The sequence below is a fragment of the Triturus cristatus genome, chromosome 2_1 (assembly GCF_964204655.1).
Source record: "Triturus cristatus chromosome 2_1, aTriCri1.1, whole genome shotgun sequence".
NCBI classification, from domain to species: Eukaryota; Metazoa; Chordata; class Amphibia; order Caudata; family Salamandridae; genus Triturus; species Triturus cristatus.
Window position 1 is genome coordinate 772257169 of NC_140581.1, and position 10087 is coordinate 772267255.

Sequence of the window (10087 nt, forward strand, 5' to 3'; positions counted from 1 at the left end):
ACCTCCTCCAGCTCTAATCACCAGCCCGCATGCCACCGCTGTGGCTCAGGCTAATGAAGGCCCAAAGGGAGTAATAGGTTCATTTGAAATGTATACCAGCTTGTTAGTTAGAGAAATAAAGTAACAGCTTTAATATAAGCAGAAAGAACAGAGGAGCGCTGGATGGAGCCACATGGTTGAAGATACGGTGACTGCCTTCATGGAGGTGGGAGAAGAAAGTGAGAAGGGTTTGAGTCAAGTGGGCCAGAGTCCGGAATTATTTCAGAGCTCTTTTCATCCCTGGGCAGATCTCTCCACGCGATTAGGCGCCACTTCAGACGAAAAATCTGTCCTGCCCTTTTAGGAATCAGAATAAAGTGATTTTCAAGGCCTTACATGAGGCCCTTTATTTATATAAACGGTGACTTATATATACTAGCCTTATTACAAATTCATTATATCCTATGGCACTTGTAATAAGGCAGATTGGATAGCCGCCATGTTTGTGATGGAGTAAACCATACTCCACACCTTAAATCAGACCCTAAATCACATCATAACGTTTTTACTTAGATTGTCTGTACAGCCCCCGCTAATTCATTGTAACTGTATTCTGTTTTTTTTCTTGAAGGAAAATCCCAATGACTTGCAGTTTTGGTTGGAGGACATTTATACTCCAGGATACGACTCCCTGCTGAAAAAGAAGGCCAAAGAAAAAAAACATTTAAAATACTGTCGGATGATACTACTTCTAGTATTCACAATCTGTATACTGATTACCATTATAACACTCATTGTTATCTTCACCTGATTTTTTAAAATAATGAAGGAAATGAATAAATATTTTTGTTAGGAAAGAAATTGTATTTGGTACTTTATTGTAATTTATTATCATGTTTCTTGTTTTAAAAAACATGTGATCTGAATGCAGCTAACAAATCTATAGCAGGATGTATTATAAATCCTCTCACAAATATTGAAGCATTATAAATGATGACTATCTGTAGCGCTCTCTGCACAGCTATGATCATGGAAATCTATGAAAGCCAAGTATTTGGAACATGTGTGGAACATGGACTGTAATTCCTTCATTCAAGTGCTGCTAGCATTCTCAATTTTTTTGAACCAAATCTTACTTATACTTTTATTTTCAACATTTATATAGGGTGAACCTAGTGAAAATGCCGGAAAGCAGTTCCAAATACAGAATTTGAATGAATATCTTATTGAAGGGTTAGCAAATAAGTTAGATCCCCTTGTGAGTCTCTGGCACTTTTTGATCAGATTGCGGTACAATATTGGAAGGACAGGCCAAAATAACAAAGGTCCTGATTCACAAAAGGCATTTTAGTGTACGCAAAATATTACTCCAGAAGTACTACTCATATACAAAAAAATTCACATCACAAACCCACTGCCAGGCATCTCCCTCTCTGTCTCTCATATCTTTTCATTAAGGAGATATCCACGGCGGTGATAGAGTTCTCTGCACATGTAAATAAAGGATTTAGGATCAACTGTGGGACTGACAAGCCGAAGTGCTGTCAGAATTAAGGAATAATAACTAGAAAATGGTTGGGTTAAGGAAAAGAAGGGTAGGAAGGGACATGCTAATAAAAACACACACCCACATAAGAGTAAGAAGATTGTCATTTACAATATTCAGTACTCAGCCCTAATAGTGAAGGAATGGCTTTGGAGCCTTGGAGTGAGTTAAGCTACAGACATGGCCAGCCACTGTTTCTGTGGCACTTTTCCATAGAAAACAATAAATGCAGGCTATACTATTAGGTCACAGGAACAAATTGTTTCAACAACTCTAGATAAAGAGTTCTCACCTATCATGGGTACTACAACATCCTCTGCAGAGGAATGACAAGCATCAGTGTCCATGATGGACACAAACAGACATCTTAATACTTTTCAAAATGGCAGCACTTGTACTAATGCAACACATACAGAGGCTTGTAACAATTGACAACATCTGAAATATCTGCGACTAGAGGAGCAGAAATAAGTCAAAACACTAATTACTGATGAGCTTGTAAAATATTTTTTTATAGTCACAGTATGAGTGTTTACAATTAAAAGGTAAGATAGATTGTAACAATTTCACACCAACACTCTGAATGCCTGTAAGAAATCAGGACCCGTTTGCAGTGTCCGCCCACTTTCTGCCCCCATTTTAACCACTAGATGCTGGCTTTCTGACTGTGTCCTGGGCTCTGCTAACTGGAACCAGGGCCTGTACTCTGTTTAAAAGTACATGGTAATTTAGTATGATTACAATCGGGAATGACAGACCCCTGTAAGTCCCTAGTAGAGAATAAGTCAGGGAGGTTAAGAGGCCCAGTTGATTTGCTGCACTGGAGTGTCCGCTGCTGTGGTGCCTGCTGACATTTTAAAAGCCAGCCTTGCAGGCTGATTTTAAATTGAAATTACATGTAAATTCGAATTTGGATTTAAAGACACTTTCAAAGTATTAATCTACCTTATTTTTACATATAAGTCACCCTTAGGGTCTCCACTAGGTGCCCCATGGGTAGGTTGCCCTGTATCTATAAGCAGGGACATTATAAAATATGGGGCAGAATTATGTTTCCTGGCGCATCCCTGCAAATCAGCAGGGATGCGCCAGGAAAGATGCGTCACGCAAGTTTACCCTTGAACCACCACAGATGCGCCGCATTTACAATGCAGCGCATCATGGCGCAAGGATAAACAGATGTGTGACACATCTGATGGCATAAGGGCAGCGCATTGCTGGAGTCATGTCGCAAGCACGACGCAACTCCAGCAATGCTCAGGGGCTGCCTATATCGAACATGCTGCGTCATGCCTTACGCCTCCTTCAAGCAGGCGCAATGTTGTGACGCAGCAGCGTCGGAAAAGTGACTCAGTGACATCTTGTAGATTTCACTGCGTCACTTTTCCAAGGCTTTTTCCGCTGGAACGCCCACCCTGCATACATTAAACCTGACGCAGGGTTTTGACGCAGCAGCGTCGGAAAAGTGACTTAGTGAAATCTTGTAGATTTCACTGCATCACTTTTCCGAGGCTTTTTCCGACGGAACGCCCACCCTGCCCTACATTAAACCTGATGCAGGTTTAATGTAGCGCAGGGCTTTACAACGTGACACATCTCCCTAGATGCGTCACGTTGTAAATAAGGCGCAACATGGCGCATGGTTTACGCCGCCGCTGCGTCACAGAAGTGACGCAACGGCGGCGTAAATATCTCGCAAGGGGCTTGTAAATCTGCCCCTATATTTTTTAAGCCCTGGTGAGGGTAAAACTGCCAATTTAGTGTTTACCCCATTGTAGTGAATGGCTCAGTAGGCTAACATTGCAATATTTTATTGAAGTACAAATATTGTTAGGAGCTATGTAAAATATGCTTCATGATATCAAATTAATAGTCGAGATAAATCCAACAACTTGTGACTGTTTTATTTGTAATAACTATTACTAAAAAGAAGTTCTAACATTTTCTTTTCTGTGAGCTAAAGTCAAGCTTTCCAGCTGCTCTCTCCTGATTGGCCTGTCTGCTCCCAGGCTGTGCCAGCGATGCCTGATGAGGTGTTAAGTGTCCTGTCAGAGGACAGAATAGGTTTTCTGAGAAGTACAAGCTATAGAGCAGATGCCAGGACAGTAGTGAGGGTTAGCCAAACTGGTCTTCAAAGGGACAATGTCACTTTAGGACAGCACAATCGCACCACCACATCCTGCTTTTTCAGCTGCACAGGAGCCTCTCTAATTAGATTAGGGAGAGGGTTGGAAAGAGAGTATATAGGATAGCCACACCAGTAGGTTGAGATAGCCTGATCCAGCTCCTCTGGAGAGAATTCCTCCATGCTGGGTTTTAAAAGAATGATGCATTCTGGGCTAGGAATATGCCACAATTTGAAGGAAGTGATGATATACCTGGGTGACACCCTGCATCCCATTGGTCAGGGGTGCTGCCCTGCTTGATGCCCAGAAACCATGGATAAATGTGGGAGAGCTGCATAGCTCCTCAGATCTGCTGCCTGAAGAGACAGGAAGAACAAGGACAGTCCTGATGAATCTCTGTTCTTCACCAAGAGTACTGCACTCACCAGGACTGCACCTGCTGCAAACTGTGGGAGGCAGCATCAGAAGAAATTTGCCTGACTCTGGAAGTCTAAGAAGTGGACTCCCTGCATGCTTCAGGTTAACAGCACCCACCTGCATCATCTCCACCAGCAGACCCCATCCTGGAGTTCGCCCAGTGGACTTAAGGATTTGGCCAGGTGCATTGTGGGAATTGTAGTCCAGAAATCCCAAGGACCATCTAGGAGATTCCAGACCCCTGGATTTGTGTTTTGGACACTCTGAGCCCTCAAGAGGAATTTCAGGAAGAAATGCCAGAAGTTTGGAGAAGTTTATAGACACTTATGGAAAAAAGCTCCATAACGTGACCGACCCGACATCTAGAGTCAAGCCGGCTACCTTCAACCATGACCCGGCCTGGATTTCAAGTTCATCCCAATGAAAGCTCTGGAGCTCCAGACTTCCAGGATTTTACTGGGCCTTCACAGAAAGTCAAGGCGGCGAACCAGCACTTAGTCCGGCCTGACAGAGTGACTTCATAAACACTGAGGGAAAAAGCTCCACAAAAAAGACTAAGGGCCCGATTACGATCTTGCTCGTAAAGCCCTCCATATGACTCGGATCCGTAGGGCTTTGTGAGCAAGTTGTGCACCTGGAGTCCGAGCGAGCGAGTATGATACATTCACATGCTTACGGACTCGGTTCGCTCGGACTCCCATTGAACTCCATGGGAGCCTGTATACTGGACATGTACACAGGCTCCCATAGCAAAAAGGGGTGGGAAAAAGCATACATCCTGTGGCGGTACCCCCATGGGTCCGTTTCGGAGGTTTCTGGGTGATGGGGGGCCTGCTATGGGCCCCAAAAGAATGATTCCGGCAACTTTTTCGATCCGAACATACTGAGTCCTGAAGGCTGCCCAAATCGTGCATTGTACTTGCTCACTCGGTAACAGAGTCCATAGAGCTGTACGAAGCGTCTGCGTACGAGTCGTACGGACTGGATCGGGTTGGGAGATGATTCGCTTGACGCGTACGCAAACTTCACATCGTACTAGGTTGTTCAGACCAGTGTACGATTCGGTCGGGAAAAAGGGCTATGAAACTGATCCGTTAAAGCCAAATCTGATTCGTAGGCCCTCCGAGCGAGATCGTAATTGGGCCCTAAGTGTGAAGGTAGAATTTTTAACCGAGGCCTCCCGCTTAGTGTATCCGACCAGGGCTCCATCGCTGTTGGCCTCAAACTTTGACTTTATCCCAGTCAAGCACAACCAGATGTCCCAAAGTGGCACTATATGTTTTTAAGCACAATAAAGTGTTTATTCTTAAAATATTTATATCTCTGGTTCCCTACATTGGATTTTTGTTGTTTTGATGTCTATTTGTTCATAAAATATAATCTATTTTTATAAATTGGATTTGGATTATTATTGTGTGTTGCGTCTTACTTATTTGATTTATTGGTGCTTTTAAATGCTTTACACACCTGTCTCCTAAGTTAAGCCTCACCTCAACCCTGGACCTGTTCCGTCTAGTTGTGTGGACGAATACCAACGTTCACCATGTACTTTTGAAAGGGACACACAACTTTATGTGTCACAGCAGAGAATCCAACTCTTACTTCTGCCATACAGTGACCTAAATCACTACTTTAAACTGTGATATGTGCTGTCTACTTATGCTTGGTCTACCGCCAATGTACGGGTGACCTAAGTAACGAGAAAAGAAGGAAAAACAAGTTAAGGAATAAAGTTCAGAAAAAAGGTGAGGAAGAGTTGGCAGTGCCTCACGGGAGTAACACCACGGGAGGTTACAGGCTGGTACTCGCCTGTGTCCTCAGGTTCTCATCATCAGCATCTGCCAACTTAAAAAATAATAATTAGGTAGTGAGGAAGAAAAACCAAAAATTGTGATGTAAATATTACAAGTGACCCTATAAGGGAACCCGGAACCTAGCATAGAAACCCAGCATACTTTAGTTTAAAAACGAACCAGACCCACTGGCTACACTATTTTATTCCTTGCTGTGGGTCTGCTCAATTAAAACCAACATGTTTCATTGCCTTACAAACTTTGTGGCAATTTCATCAGGGTTAGGGTCAGCGTCCTCACTGCACCTCTTTTCTCTGTTTATTGTACCTGCAAGAGACAGCATACCACATTTCATAAACACATATTCCAGACACCACATCAAATTAAAAGATATAAAAATATCTCTGGGGAATCAAAGATATCACATGTGATATAATTACCGGGTGGTTGCCCCTCGTTGGCATACCTGCAACCCCAGTAAGAAAACTGTAATTTATTTACAGGTCCCGTCTTAATCACTGCAGTTAGTCAGTCTGTGCATAAGAAATGGAAGTTATTTAGGAACTCGTTGCCAGCCCTCTAAGTATGTAATGCAGTCAACCCTACTCAGAGTATTGTGTCTGGCTAAGCCCATCGCTATAGTCCCCATGATTGTTCTATTCGCTTTATGTATTACCCACGTGGGGATATATGGCGCTTCTTGTATATAAGTCCACCTGTTTTTTTTAAACTACTAGCGTGGGCTATCAATGGGACCCCTCTGAGATTTATATGGACGAACCCCTGTCAAGTGAGCCCCTGTTCATCGTAAAATCACTTATTAACACTCCCTATTATCCACCATGAGTTCTCTAGGTTACATGGGACTATCGTTACTCAAAGCCACTAGACCGGGAATTACGAGCAACTTAGTCAAACCCGGGAGGACTGTCCCGCCTCTTATTCATGTTTAATGCCGGGCGTCTCCCGTATTAGACAACAAAGCCTAAGTCTGCCCTTAGTTTCCCCTTTTAATGACCCCTTCTTACCGATATATCGGGGGGTGTCTGGCCAACGCTCGGTCCCTCATCTGCATCTACCTGAAGAGATCTTTATCACGGAAAATGCGCGGTGGAACCGGCTCTCAAGTCATGCCCTACTTCCGGTCATGACGCTTGTGTACAGGTACTCGTTCTACAATAGGGGCCATCTTGAAATGTATAAAATAGCCTATCTCAACTGTATATAAAGAATAAAAATGTATAACGCTTGTACTTAACATCGAAAATATGACAAAGATTTAAACTTTTTCACATCTCATATTTGTTTGTCCAATGTTAAAGGGCTAACATTCCCCTTGTAGGTATGTATGAACTCAAAAGAGGTACGCCCATCATATTAGACATATTCTCACTGTTTTTAGGCAGGAGCTTTTCATTCATTTATCAAATATTTGACATAGGGGGAAACAACTAAAAAAACGAAATAGAGGGGAGCAAAAAACAATCTCTCCACTACCCCGTCCTTATTTCGCTGAGGGCAAACGAAGGCGAATTGCAAATGATAATTTCAACCAACGCTTGTCTAGAATGGTGCCACTTTGTTCCATTCTATCAGGTCATTCAACCCCTGTTAATCTGCCCCCTCTTGATAGATCCATCGGGCTTCCTTCGTAATGAGTCTATTCTCCATATTATACTGGTCACCTAGTACCTTTTCTAGTACCACCCATCGTATGTCTCTGGGTTGATGTTTCTGGGTGACAAAATGTTGGACCAGTTTTGTCGTGAGTTTGCCTGACCTGAGGGTACTCACATGTTCCTGAATTCTGACCTTAATTTTGCGTGTCGTGAGACCAATCTAGTGTAAGTCACATGGACATGTAATTTTGTAAATAAAGTTTGTCGTATTACAGTTACTGAACCTATTCAAATGCCAGATGTTCCCATGCTTTAAAGTCACACTCTTAGTAGCCGCTGTGATTTCACAGACTGTACATCCCCCACAAGGATAATGCCCCGGGGGTACACTCGACTCTCTAGATTCCTGCATCGGTGGTGTATGTACAAGCCGGTCCCAAAGGTTAGTAGATCGTTTAAAAGCAAACCTTGGTTGGGGCATTCTCATGGATGTAGTACTGAGCAGATGCCAATGTCTTCTAATAATCTGTCTGATCTTCGTGGAACATGGACCGAAAGTCGTGACCACTAGAATGCAGTCATTATTGTTTTTTTCATTCCTTTCAAGTAGGGCATTCCTTGGTGTATTAAGGGCTCTCTTCTTGGCTTGTTTAATGATCTTTTTTGGGTAAGCCCGCTCCTCCAGTCTTATGGACAATTCCTCTGTTTGTTCAACATAGCTCTGGGTGGACGTACAGTTTATATGATATTGTAGAAATTGGCCCACTGGTAGATTGTCTCGCAACGCCCTAGGTTGGTAAGATCTGTAGTGGAGTAGCGAGTTTTTATCGGTGGATTTTTTATGTACGCATGTCATCAATTTATTGTCCATGGCCTGAATGTCTAGGTCCAGGTACATGGCTGTATTTCTGTTTATTGTCCATGTAAACTTTAAACACTCATCCAAGGTGTTCAACCAAATGAGAAACTTCTTTAATTCTCCTTCCGTACCCGACCAGATACACAGGACATCATCAATGTATCTCTTCCAGAGGACAATGTTCCTCTGGAAGAGATTGTCGGAATGATTGATGTGATTGAACTCAAACTGGCCTACATAAATGCAGGCCAGACTGGGGGCAAAAGTAGCCCCCATTGAAGTCCCGGAGACCTGGAGGTATAGCTGATCTTTATATGCAAAAAACTTGCATGTAAGTGCAATCTCGATGCATTGCAGCACAAATGTCTGAGATGTGTCATAAAACCATTCACACTCCCCCAGGGCGTGTGCTGCTGCCACCAGCGTCGCTTCCTGGGGGATGCTGGTGTACAATGACTCAATGTCGATGGTCACCAAAAATTAGTGATTAGGGTCATATACCACAGTACTAAGATGTCTTAAAATATCTGTGGTATCTTGTACGTAGGACGGTTGCGAAATAACACATTCTCGCAAGAAAAAATCAGAGAACTGGTCCCGTCTTAATCACTGCAGTTAGTCAGTCTGTGCATAAGAAATGGAAGTTATTTAGGAACTCGTTGCCAGCCCTCTAAGTATGTAATGCAGTCAACCCTACTCAGAGTATTGTGTCTGGCTAAGCCCATCGCTATAGTCCCCATGATTGTTCTATTCGTTTTATGTATTACCCACGTGGGGATATATGGCGCTTCTTGTATATAAGTCCACCTGTTTTTTATTTTTTTAAACTACTAGCGTGGGCTATCAATGGGACCCCTCTGAGATTTATATGGACGAACCCCTGTCAAGTGAGCCCCTGTTCATCGTAAAATCACTTATTAACACTCCCTATTATCCACCATGAGTTCCCTAGGTTACATGGGACTATCGTTACTCAAAGCCACTAGACCGGGAATTACGAGCAACTTAGTCAAACCCGGGAGGACTGTCCCGCCTCTTATTCATGTTTAATGCCGGGCGTCTCCCGTATTAGACAACAAAGCCTAAGTCTGCCCTTAGTTTCCCCTTTTAATGACCCCTTCTTACCGATATATCGGGGGGTGTCTGGCCAACGCTCGGTCCCTCATCTGCATCTACCTGAAGAGATCTTTATCACGGAAAATGCGCGGTGGAACCGGCTCTCAAGTCACGCCCTACTTCCGGTCATGACGCTTGTGTACAGGTACTCGTTCTACAATAGGGGCCATCTTGAAATGTATAAAATAGCCTATCTCAACTGTATATAAAGAATAAAAATGTATAACGCTTGTACTTAACATCGAAAATATGACAAAGATTTAAACTTTTTCACATCTCATATTTGTTTGTCCAATGTTAAAGGGCTAACATTCCCCTTGTAGGTATGTATGAATTCAAAAGAGGTACGCCCATCATATTAGACATATTCTCACTGTTTTGAGGCAGGAGCTTTTCATTCATTTATCAAATATTTGACATAGGGGGAAAAAAACTAAAAAAACGAAATAGAGGGGAGCAAAAAAACAATCTCTCCACTACCCCGTCCTTATTTCGCTGAGGGCAAACGAAGGCGAATTGCAAATGATAATTTCAACCAACGCTTGTCTAGAATGGTGCCACTTTGTTCCATTCTATCAGGTCATTCAACCCCTGTTAATCTGCCCCCTCTTGATAGATCCATCGGGCTTCCT

General features: G+C 43.0%; 1 protein-coding gene across 1 annotated transcript in view; it reads left to right on the forward strand.

Moving 5' to 3' along the window:
- The window catches only part of MINAR2 (membrane integral NOTCH2 associated receptor 2), a 97905-nt gene extending 97115 nt beyond the window's left edge, over positions 1–790 (forward strand). The window contains exon 3 of the mRNA XM_085640776.1: positions 611–790. Within this exon, the coding sequence (XP_085496902.1) occupies positions 611–790 (180 nt within the window). The remainder of the gene's footprint in view (positions 1–610) is intronic.
- The last annotated feature ends 9297 nt before the right edge of the window (positions 791–10087 follow it).